The sequence below is a fragment of the Arachis stenosperma genome, chromosome 8 (genome assembly GCF_014773155.1).
Source record: "Arachis stenosperma cultivar V10309 chromosome 8, arast.V10309.gnm1.PFL2, whole genome shotgun sequence".
NCBI classification, from domain to species: Eukaryota; Viridiplantae; Streptophyta; class Magnoliopsida; order Fabales; family Fabaceae; genus Arachis; species Arachis stenosperma.
In genome coordinates, this window is record NC_080384.1 from 29,050,909 (window position 1) to 29,063,363 (window position 12,455).

The 12,455-nt window shown below is 38.1% G+C and overlaps 1 protein-coding gene across 1 annotated transcript; it reads right to left on the reverse strand.

Moving 5' to 3' along the window:
- Window positions 1-4,757: 4,757 nt before the first annotated feature.
- On the reverse strand, window positions 4,758-7,057 carry LOC130945740 (uncharacterized). The gene is made up of 4 exons (XM_057874446.1): window positions 6,961-7,057; window positions 6,557-6,621; window positions 5,499-5,882; window positions 4,758-5,201 (listed from the first exon to the last, which is right to left on the reverse strand). The coding sequence occupies exons 1-4, from the start codon at window positions 7,055-7,057 to the stop codon at window positions 4,758-4,760; spliced, it is 990 nt and encodes a 329-aa protein (XP_057730429.1).
- Window positions 7,058-12,455: the final 5,398 nt, after the last annotated feature.

A 12,455-nucleotide genomic window follows, 5' to 3' on the forward strand; every position in this document is an offset into this window, starting at 1 on the left:
ATGCCTAAGTGTTAGGATTATTGCTTCCCACTTATGTTTGAACAATTTCTAGCTTGTTGTTCTTCTGCGTACTGTTTTTTGTTATTGGTAGACTGTACTTGCATACTCTGGACTCTTGTGTTTTGGTTTAAACAAATACTCTGCATTTTGGTATACTGTTCTTCAGTTATTTTGTAGAACCCCCATTGATGACAAAAAGAGGAGGAGAAAAGAAACAGGGCTGACTTTATTGATAACTAAACAGGGGCTGAAATCTGAATGATTAATGATTACCCTTGTGCTTGTGCTCAATTTTTTGGCGTGCTTGTGCTCAATTTTTTTTATGATTCATGCTCTGATATCTGCTTTATCATGTTCTGTATTTGGTTATGCTCTGATATATACTCTGATCTGATATTCATTGCCAATTTTTTATGAAGCTTTGTTGATAATTCTAAATCTCTAAAAATGCTTCATAATAGCCTGAATTATTGTTTTGTTTAGTAAGAAACTTTACTTGGCAGAAAACAAATTGCGAACATGTTGATAAGAATGTTGAATTTGGTTTATTTATTGTTATGTACTCTGAAAGTAATTTAGAATACTCTATTTTGATTGAGAAAAAAATTGCTGAAAAGATAACAAATCAGGTTTTGTTTATCTTAATACATTTGCTCAAAAATCAAAATGTTCAACATTCTTTTGTTGAATACACTTTGGAATGTATAAAACTTATTACAGGTATTGCTCCCATACATTACTCAAACAGCAAATATTAAGGGGGAGCTATGTGACAAATAGAAAGGGGGAGGATCCAAAAATCTTCAAGGGAGTACTCTTAATCCTTACCCTTTTCAATTCATTTTTTAATAATGTTTGTCATCAAGGGGGAGATTGTTGAGTTTGAAAAACTTAGGATTTGATGATGATAAATATTGTTAAAAATATTATTTACAAAATTGTTAATATATTTCTTGGTTATTATTAATTTAATTACCAATTGGTTGTTTAACAAGTTTTGTTGAAGTGTGTAAATTTGGTTATTGGGAAAAAGAAATTTAAGCCTATTATGATGACAAGGCTCAGCCTTTGCAACAATAAATTCAAACAAAGTGGCTGTGAATTATTTTGATGCTAAGCTAATGCTCATTGGGACAGCAAATTACTATGCAAGTGGTGTGGGATTTTCTAACCCACAAACTAACTGGCAAGTGCACCGAGTCGTACCAAGTAATACCTCAGGTGAGTGAGAGTCGATCCACGAGGATTGATGGACTAAGCAACAATGGCTAAATAATTTACTTAGTTAGGGAAGAAGAAAATGGTTTTGAGATGTTCAAAGGGTTTAAAAAGTGACTTCAAAATATTAGAAGGCAGCAAGTAATTAAGTTGAAAATAAAATATGGGAGAAAACAGTTAAGATTTCAGAGATATCTATTTCTAGATTGACTTTTCTTATTAATTCATTTTAATTATGCAAGATTTAATTCATGACAAACTATATGTGACTAGACCCTAATTCCTTAGACCTTTTTAGTCTCCTCTAAAATTCATTAACTGCCAATTTCTTGGTCAATTAATTCCAATTAGAGGCTGCATGATCAAATTCCAGTTTGTATGCCACAAAAATTCTAATTACCCAAAAATAAGGGGATTATATGTCACGTATCCCGTTAAATCCAAATAATTAAAATTTTTGAGAAATTATTTTCAAGCTGTTGTTCAAGTAAAGAGTTTTTCCAAGTTATACAAGAACTCAATTAGAACATGGGTCATACTTTCGTTCCACCCAAATTTATAAAATAAAAAGCGAAAACAATTCTTGATTTATAAATCAAAATATGAATTAAAAGACAAAAACAATAGAATCAATCCATACAAATAGACAGAGCTCCTAACCTTAACAATGGAGATTTAGCTGCTCATGGTTCAGAGAAGAAAATAAGAATTCTCGTAAAACTGTGGAATATGGAATGTTAATTGGTATAGAATCCTAATATCTTTTATATCTAATCCTCATTAATTTTAAAATCTAATATCTAAACTAATATCTTTTCCTATAATATTTAAATTTAAATCAGAATTAATTATGACAATCAGCAAGTCTTCAAGTGATGGATGGGGACCACTTGCTTCGTAGGACCCACGCTTAACATGGGAAGTAATAGGAAGTGTTCCCTTGAGTCCTCCATTCTGCAGCCTCTAATCTGTGCTTTTTGGACCGAAAACTGGGTCAAAAACAGACCAGAAATCGCCCCCAGCGTTTTCTGCATGTGGCGCATGTCACGCGTACGCGTCGATGGCCATCTTCGCGTGTCACGCGTACGCGTCAGGTACACGCACGCGTCGCTGTGCAATTCTTCAAATCACGCGTACGCGTCATCCACGTGCACGCGTCATCCTGGAAAGCTCCAAATACGCGTACGCATCAGGTATGCGCACGCGTTGCTCCTCACTGATCATCTTCTTTAATTCTTGAGCTCCTTCCATTTGTGCAAGCTTCCTTTCCATCAGATCCAGCCAAATGCTACCTAAAATACACAAAATTTCACAAGACTCAAAGTAGCATCCATAGTGGCTAAAAGACAATTAATTCTTGATTAAACTTAACAATTTAAATGCAAATTCACTAGGAAAAGATAAGAAAGATGCTCACGCATCACAACACCAAACTTGAATTGTTACTTGTCCTCAAGCAACCAAAATAATACAGGCTTAGGATGTGAATTTACATGAGAATGAGAGTTCATTAAGCTCATGTCTCTTCTTAAAACGTGGTTTATTCATTGTAATTTTAAACAGTTTTGGCATCTCACTCTCATTTGAATCAGAGGAATGTCAGTGTCATTCGGAATTTGAATCCGGATCATATTATGAATTCTTTGATCTTTAAACTTCAGTTTAATCCTTGAACACAACATAATTTTCTTTAATTTATTTTTCTTTAATGCTTTGCACCTTGAGCCTAGCCGTAACTTTAAATGTTTTGTCTCAATGGTTACTTGACACAGAAATACCACAAGCACTTAACTGGGGAACTTCCTTTAAGTTCTAATTTTTCTTTTAGTTACTCCCAGACAGTGGTGCTCAAAGCCTTTGGCATACTCTGTTAAATGCACTTGGTCTCGACTCTAAGTGTTCTGTCTCAAGGATTACTTGACACAATCACACCACAAGCATATGACTAGGGAAATAACTCTTTGAGCTTTTAATCATGTCTGACCTCCCTAGTCATTGATGCTCAGAGCTTTGGACCTTATTTTTATAATTTCTTTTTCTTTTACTCTTTCTTTTACTTCAAGGATTAAATTTTTGTTTGTTTCAGAGAAGTAATAATAATTCTCTAAATTCCTGTTCCTTATACATCAACATCCTTTGATTCAAATTCAAATATGCACTGTTCATGTCATGTATTCAAAATCACAAATAATACCACGACATTTAAGTAAATAAGACTACTCTTAAATATAACTCAATTTCTCATGCCATACATCACTTCTCTTTTGAATTCAAGCTTTAGTGAGCAATACATGAAACAAATTTTTTTTTAGCTAAAAGTACTAAAGATCATGCAAACAATCAAAGTAACAGAAAACAGAAGACAACACAATAAGAACGGAAGAGAAATAGAATGAAAGGAACTCAACCACCTCAATTATGATGGTCGTCTACTCATTCCTTCATAAAGAACATTCTTCTCCCTTTGGTGCTAGATAGAAAAGCCATAAGCGAAGCGTCAACGCCAAACTTAAAGGTTTGCTTGTTCTCAAGCAAAGAAGAACTGCAAATAGAGAGAGACATAAAAGCAATTAATATGATGAAAGAAGAAGAAAAAGATAAAAGAACAAGAGAGAATTAGAATTTGGGAGGTGGATGATTTGAAATCAGGTGTTGAGGTGGTTCAATTAGGCGTCGCATGCGACGCGTACGCGTGAGGCACACGTAGACGTGGATCACACGAATTTCAAGCGACGCGTACGCGTGGACGGCCAGGATGGAAAAACGACACGAACGCGTCAAGGACACGTCCGCGTGGTGGGGCTTGTGCGCCCAGCATAGTTCCAGCCCCACACCAGTATAACTTTCTGGTCAAAACACCTTTTACGCCGATTTCACTCATCCACGCGTGCGCGTGCTTGACGCGTACGCGTGGAGTGTCAAAAGTGCAAATGGCGCGCACGCGTCATGAACGCGTACGCGTGAGCTAATTTGTGCGCAAAGCACACTTTCTGCTCTCCTCCTGCGCAACTTTTTGCCAAATACTCATTTACGCCGATTTTCAAGGTCACGCGTACGCGTCTGGGTCAGACGCGCACGCGTGGATGGCTAAAGGCGCAAACGATGCGCACGTGTGAGGTACGCGTACACATGATCTTGTTTGTGCGCAAGGCACAGTTCCTGCGCTACTCCAGCGCAGCTTTCGGCCTTCTTCATCTCTTCTCTCTTCTCTTTTGCTTTTTTTTTTTGAAATATTCATTTCCTGCTTCTAAAAGAACTGCATGATCAGATAATACTCAATAAGAATCAGATAAATAAGAAAGCTACTACTACGAAAATAACTAAGGATACAAAATTATCGGGTTGCCTCCTGACAAGCGCTTCTTTAACGTCACTAGCTTGACAATCAGTTCTGCTAAGTCAACAGATGAGCGGACCTCTGGCGATCAATCTCACCTCCAAGATAGTGCTTCAACCTCTGGCCATTCACTATAAATTTTCTGTCAGAATTCCACATGACCATATGGTGAAGCTCTGGTAACCACAAACGGTCTTGACCACTAGGATTTCAGCTTTCCTGAAAAGAATTTGAGCCTTGAATTATACAGAAACACTCGCTGTCCTGGCTCTAAGACTCTAATGGCAATCTTCTTGTCATATAATAACTTGGTTCTCTCCTTATAGAGCTTGGCATTCTCATAGGCTGAGTATCTGAATTCATCAAGCTCATTTAACTGGAGCATTCGCTTAATTCCTGCAGTTTCTGAATCAAGGTTCAGATATCTGATTGCCCAGTAAGCTTTATGCTCCAACTCAACTGGCAAGTGACAGGCTTTGCCATAGACCAACTGATAATGATACATGCCAATGGGAGTCTTGTACGCTGTCCGGTATGCCCAGAGAGCATCATCAAGCTTCCTAGACCAGTCCTTTCTTGAAACACTGATGGTCTTTTCTAGAATCCCCTTAAGTTTCCTGTTGAAAACTTCAACCTGTCCACTTGTCTGAGGGTGATAGGGGATTGCCACTTTATGACAGATTTCATATCTCTGCAGAAGAGAGTCCAGCTGTCTGTTGCAGAAATGACTTCCTTCATCACTAATGAGTGTCCTCGGGACACCAAACCGACTAAAGATATATCTCTGAAGAAATCTCATGACCACCTTGGCATCATTGGTGGGTAGAGCCACAGCTTCCACCCACTTGGACACATAATCAACTGCCACTAGAATATAGTTGTTTGAATGTGAGGGTAGAAAGGGTCCCATGAAGTCAATACCCCACACATCAAACAACTCAACCTCAAGAATCCCCTGCTGTGGTATTTCATGGTTGGCAGGGAGATTCATGGCTTTTTCACATCTGTCACAGTGCTTCACAAATGCTCTTGCATCCCTGAAGAGAGTTGGCCAGTAGAATCTGCTCTGAAAGACCTTTGTAGTTGTCCTTTCACCACCAAAGTGGCCTCCATAATCTAAACCATGACAGTGCCAGAGAATCTGCTGTGTTTCTTCATCTGGGACACATCTCCGGATGATATCATCTGAACACCTCTTAAAAAAATATGGTTCCTCCCAAATGTAGTACTTTGCATCCGTCAATAGCTTCGTTACTTGTTGCCTGTTGTACTCCTTTAGAATGAAATTCATGGCTTTATAATTTGCAATGTCTGCAAACCATGGAGCCTACTAAATGAGAAACAACTGCTCGTTCGGAAATGTCTCAGTCACAGCTGTGGGTGGTTGTACTCCTGCTTCAGGCTCAATTCTGGAGAGATGGTCAGCTACTTATTTTTTGACCCTTTTCTGTCTTTTATCTCAATATCAAACTCCTAAAGGAGCAACACCCATCTGATTAATCTTGGTTTAGAATCCTGTTTGGTTAGAAGGTACTTCAAAGCAGCATGATCAGTATAAATAATAACCTTAGAACCAAGTAAATAGGACCTAAACTTATCAACAGTATACACAATAGCTAATAATTCCTTTTCTGTAGTTGTGTAATTCTTTTGTACATCGTTTAACACACGACTGGCATAGTAAATTACATGTACAAGCTTACCATGCCTCTGTCCTAAAAAAGCTCCTATAGTAAAATTACTGGCATCACACATCAATTCAAATGGTAAATCCCAGTCAGGGGGAGCTATAATGGGCGCAGAGGTAAGGTTTGCTTTTAAAGTTTCAAAAGCATGCAGACAATCAGAATCAAAGACAAAGGGAACATCAACAACCAACAGGTTGCTCAATGGTTTAGCAATTTTAGAAAAGTCCTTTATAAATCTCCTATAAACTCCTGCATGACCGAACAAACTCCTGACTGCCTTAACATTTACTGGTGGTGGTAAATTTTCAATTACCTCCACCTTTGCTCTGTCAACCTCAATCCCCTTACTTGAAATCCGGTGTCCAAGAACAATACCCTCTGTGACCATAAAATGGAATTTTTTCCAATTCAAAACAATGTTTGATTCTTGACACCATTTCAAGACAAGAGATAAATGCTTAAGGCAGGATTCAAAAGAATTAACAAAAAAAGAAAAGTCATCCATAAATACCTCAATGAACTTTTTAACCATGTCAGAAAAAATTGAAAGTATACACCTCTGAAAAGTTGCTGGAACATTACAAAGTCCAAATGGCATTCTTCTGTAGGCAAATACTCCAAAGGGGCATGTGAATGCTGTCTTCTCTTGATCTTGAGGGTCCATTGCAATTTGATTATATCCAGAATATCCATCTAGAAAACAATAAAAAGCATGACCAGCTACCCTCTCAAGCATTTGATCAATGAAAGGCAGGAGAAATGATTCTTCCTTGTAGCAGTGTTGAACCTCCTGTAGTCTATACACATTCTCCATCATGTTATTGTTCTTGTAGGAATAAGCTCATTCTTTTCATTATGGATCATTGTCATCCCTCCTTTTTTGGGAACTATCTGCACAGGACTTACCCAAGGACTGTCAGAAATAAGGTAAATAATACCTGCTTTCCATAATTTCATTACCTCTTTTTGGACCACCTCTTTCATGGTTGGATTGAGTCTCCTTTGTGGTTGCACAACTGGTTTAGCATCATCTTTAAGAAGGATCTTGTGTATACACTTGGTTAGACTAATCCCCTTCAAGTCATTAATGGTCCACCCAAGAGCTGTTTTATGGCTCTTGAGCACTGAAACAAGCCTCTTCCTCTTCAGGCTTCAGGGAAGAGCTAATAATCACCGGATATGAATCATTTTCACCCAAGAACACATATTTCAGAGAAAGAGGTAAAGGTTTGAGCTCAAGCTTGGGGGCTTCCTCCTCTGCTTTAGGCGTGTAAACCATAGCCTTCTGGGGTGGTGAATCAACAACTTCAACTAATTCATACTCGTAAACAGGATCCAGAATGTCATCAAGCACCTCAGCTTTCAGTACCTCTTGAACAAGTGGTTCAATAACATCTATTTTCATGCACCCTTCAGAATCATTAGGGTGTTTGAGAGCCTCAAAAACATTTAGGACCGCCTGTTCTTCATTGACCCTCAGGGTTAATTCACCCTTTTGCATATCAATCAGAGCTCTACCTATAGCTAAAAAGAGTCTACCAAGTATAATAGAGGATTTTACCTCCTCTTCTATGTCTAATATAACAAAATCAACAGGAAAAATAAATGATCCTACTTTAACAAGTAAATCCTCAACAACACCCACAGGTAATTTAACAAAAAGATCAGCAAGTTGAAGAGAAATACGAGTGGGTTTTACCTTCTCAATTTGAAGCTTTTTCATCACTGAAAGTGGCATTAGATTGATGCTAGCTCCAAGGTCACATAAAGCTCTCTGAATAGTGACATCTCCAATGGTGCAAGTAATGATAAAGCTTCCTGGGTCTGGCATTTTCTCAGGGAGATTGTGTTGAATAATTGCACTACATTCCTTGGTTAACACCACTGTTTCTTATTCCTTCCAATTCCTCTTATGGGTCAACAACTCTTTCATAAATTTAGCATAAAGAGGCATTTGCTCAAGAGCCTCTACAAAAGAAATGTTAATCTGTAGCTTCTTGAAGACATCTAAAAATTTGAAAAAATGATTTTCTTTGGAAGCCTTCTGAAGCCTCTGAGGATATGGCATTTTTGGCTTGTATTCAGGAGCCTTTGGCAAGGTGGGATAAGTGTCAAGAGAATCAGGGAATGGGTTGTCTGCACGCTTAGGAGTGGCACGTTCTACTTCTTCCTTCTTCTCCTTTGGTTCTTCTTTTTCAGTCAACTCTTTATTGACCTTGGTCTCAGAACCAGCTATTTTACCACTTCTCAATTGAATAACCTTGTAATCTTCTCTTAGGTTCACCACTGTATCACCTGGTAATGTACTTGTAGACCACTCAGGTATTTGCTTGCTAAGCTGGCCCATTTGCACTTCTAAGTTTCTAATGGAGGCTCTGATTTCCTGCATAAAACTCCTCATCATCTCCCAATTAGAATCTTCTTGGGATTTAGAGTTAGCCTGCTGAGGTGGTTGTTGCTGCTGAGACTGAAATTGGCGGTTAATGTAATTGTTCTATTGGAAGCCGTCCTGAGAATTGTTGTTGAAATTCTAAGGTCTCTGAGGTTGGTCTTTCCACCCAAAATTTGGGTGATTTCTCCATCCTTGATTGTATGTCTGAGAATAGGGTCATTATTGGAATTTCTAGAACCACTCCCCATGTAATTGACCTGTTCAGAAGAGGATTGAGCATAATCATAATTATCATTTTGCACTAAATTTCCTGCCATGTCATAGGAGACCTCTTGAGGTGAATTTTGGGTGTTGATAGCTGAGACTTGCATGCCATCCATGTGTTGAGTAAGTAGACTTATTTGCTGAGACATAAGCTTGTTCTGAGCAAGAATAGCATTAAGAGCTTCTACTTCCATGACACCCTTCTTCTGAGGAGTCTCAGAGTTCACAGGATTCCTATTAGATGAGTATAAATATTGGTTGCTAGCAACCAATTCAATAAGCTCAATACTCAATAGTCTCCTCCAGTGTCTTCTTCTTGTGCAATAAACCCCCTGTAGAATTATCTAAGAACATCTTGGACATTTCACCCAAACCTTCATAGAAGATGTCTAGTTGGGTCCATTTGGAGAACATGTCCGGAGGACATTGCCTAGTCAGTAGCTTGTATCTCTCACAAGTTTCATACAGAGTTTCACCATCCTTCTGCCTGAAGGTCTGAACCTCCACCCTAAGCTTAGTCAGTTTTTTTGGTGGAAAAAATTTAGTGAGAAACTCAGTAACAACCTTGTTCCAAGTATCCAGACTCTCTTTGGGTTGGGAATCTAGCCATAGCTTTGCTCTATCCCTCAGAGAAAAAGGGAAGAGCATGAGTTTGTACACCTCTGGGTTCACTCCATTTGTAGAAAATTAGAAATAAATTGATTTGGGTCTTCATGTGGAAGACTATGATACTAGCAGTTTTGTTGCACCAGGGTGACCAATTGTGGCTTCAACTCAAAGTTGTTTGCAGTTATAGGAGGCACAACAATGCTTTTTCCATAAAGATCTGCAGTAGGAGCAGAATAAGAGCCAAGCACTCTCCTTTGTTGCTCATTCCCATTCAGATTTGCCACATTGGCATTATCAGCATTATTAGGATCCATAGTGGGTTCTGTAGCCTTGTAAAGTCTTACCTATTGTAAACGTCGCCTGAAAGTCCTTCCAGGTTCAGGATCAAAGTCTAACAGATGTTCTTTGTCTCTGTTCCTGTGCATAAAAAAACAGAAAATAAGAAAAGATGGGAATCTCTACGTCAGAGTGCAGAGAATTCCTAGTGAGGTAACCTGTGTAAAGAGATAAAAATATATTTTTTTTCTCGAAAATTTAAAACAATTTAAAAAATTAAAACTAAAACGCCTAATCTAAGCAATCAAACAACTAATAGTTGTTAATCACAGTCAATCCCCAGCAACGGCGCCAAAAACTTGGTGCGGGATTTTCTAACCCACAAACTAACCGGCAAGTGCACCGGGTCGTACCAAGTAATACCTCAGGTGAGTGAGGGTCGATCCCACGAGGATTGATGGACTAAGCAACAATGGCTAAATGATTTACTTAGTTAAGCAAGCAGAAAATGGTTTTGAGATGTTCAAAAGGTTTAAAAAGTGACTTCAAAATATCAGAAGGCAGCAAGTAATTAAGTTGAAAATAAAATATGGGAGAAAACAGTTAAGATTTCAGAGATATCTATTTTCTGGATTGACTTTTCATATTAATTCATTTTAATTATGTAAGATTTAATTCATGGCAAACTATTTGTGACTAGACCCTAATTCCTTAGACATTTCTAGTCTCCTCTAAAATTCATTAACTGCCAATTTCTTGGTGATGCCAAGGCATCTTAGGCTAGTTTCACTAGCATTTTTCTGTTAGTTTTAGTTGTTTTATGCATTTTCTTGAGCTTAAAGTAATCAAGAATGGTTAAATGAACAACAAAGCAATGAACCATCCAAAACATTATGATTTTGATGCAAATTCCATGAGTTTTTAGTGATATTACTTGAATGCTATGAATGGATGAATTCTCATGAAATTTTGCAAGACTTTGATGCAATTGTTTGGATGATTTCAGGGAAGAGATGCTAGGCAAGGAAGCAACAAAATCAATAAAGGAAGCTTGAAATTCAAATGGGACGTTTAAGCTCCAGTTTAAGCCTAAACTGGAGCTTAAACGCCAAAATCATGAGAAGAAGAGGAAATGCTGTAACTGGCGTTCAACCTCCAGTTTGACCTTAAACTGGAAGTTAAACGCCAGAATGAGAAAGGGCACTAAGAAGCATTCCACGTTTAACCTCCAGTTTAACCTTAAACTGGAGGTTAAACGCCAGAATGATGATTTGAACCAAGGGAGCATTCCACGTTTAACCTCTAGTTTAACCTTAAACTAGAGGTTAAACGTGTTCGACACTTTTCTTTCTCACCAAGAAGCATTCCACGTTTAACCTCCAGTTTGACCTCAAACTGGAGGTTAAACGCCAGAAGCAAAAGAGGCACCAGGAGCATTCCACGTTTAACCTCCAGTTTGACCTCAAACTGGAGGTTAAACGTGTTCGACCATTTCCTTCCTCCAGGGTGTTTTCTTCATTCCACGTTTAACCTCCAGTTTGACCTCAAACTGGAGGTTAAACGTGTTCGATCCAATTTGCCTCCAGGGGTTGCTTTCTTCATTTCCAAGTTTAACCTCCAGTTTGACCTCAAACTGGAGGTTAAACGTGTTCGACTATGTACACTCCTGGGGTGCTTTCTTCCAATTCCACGTTTAAGTTTTAGTTTGACCTTAAACTGAAACTTAAACTTCAACTTAAACACCACCATTTGAAAAGGTTTCTGGGCCAAATATATTGAAGTTTAAGTTAGCAATTGAGCACAAATACTAACTTAAACGTATTATGGTGTGAAACCCAAGTGAATATCATGGTTTATGAGATTGGGCCTGAAGAATTGATGAGTCTGGAACTTCAAATTGTTGAGTCATTGGGTCATTACTTGTTTATCACTAAGTTTGCTCAATGAATGTTACAGAATTGGATCACAGCCTCATCAGGATTATGGACCATAAGCCTAAAGCAAAAGGAAATCAAGGAAAGGCCTCAAAGCCCAAGAAACACAACAGAAGCTCAATTTAGAAAGTGTATAAATAGGATAGAATTGAAGTTAGTTGGGATCTTTTGGAACTTTTGACATTTTTTACACTAGAGAACTTTGGATATTGTGTAATTGAATTCTGAGCTATGAAGCACTAAACCCCTTTCATTGGGTTAGGGAGCTCTATTGTAATTCAATGAATCAATAATAGTTTTATCTTCTTCTTCAATTTTTTCTCTTGAATTTTGTTAGAAAGCTTCTCGATCTAATTCCATTGGGTGATTGTCTTGGGAAAGAAATTACCCATAATTGGAATCCTTCGGAACCTTGGGAAAGGAATGATGGATTCATGCTAGAGAAGCTTTCTCACAGTGAATTGGATTGGGGTTTGGATGGATATTGTGACATGTAATCCTACCAAATTGTGGTCCATGAAGCTGTGTGGTATAATCAGTGATCGAGCATCATCTCTTCTTATGAACATTTAAACCAAGGGATTGGGAATTTGTTTGTTTTTAGAGAGAATTGGTGAGCCAAGGGATTGGGATCCAATCATAAAAGATTGCCAAGCAAAATTCAATGAATGCATTGGTTGAGGAAGAGATAAAAAATGTTTTGATTCGGAGATCTCAATATCTCCTAACACCCAATG

Coding starts and splice junctions, on each gene's coding strand:
- LOC130945740 (XM_057874446.1), bottom strand. CDS start 7,057: ATGGAGAATGTGTATAGACTACAGGAGGTTCAACACTGCTACAAGGAA. Junction 5,883..6,556: donor TTGACAGAGCAAAGGTGGAG/GTAATTGAAAAT, acceptor CTCATTTAGTAG/GCTCCATGGTTTGCAGACAT. Junction 5,202..5,498: donor CACAGCAGGGGATTCTTGAG/GTTGAGTTGTTT, acceptor TATCACCCTCAG/ACAAGTGGACAGGTTGAAGT.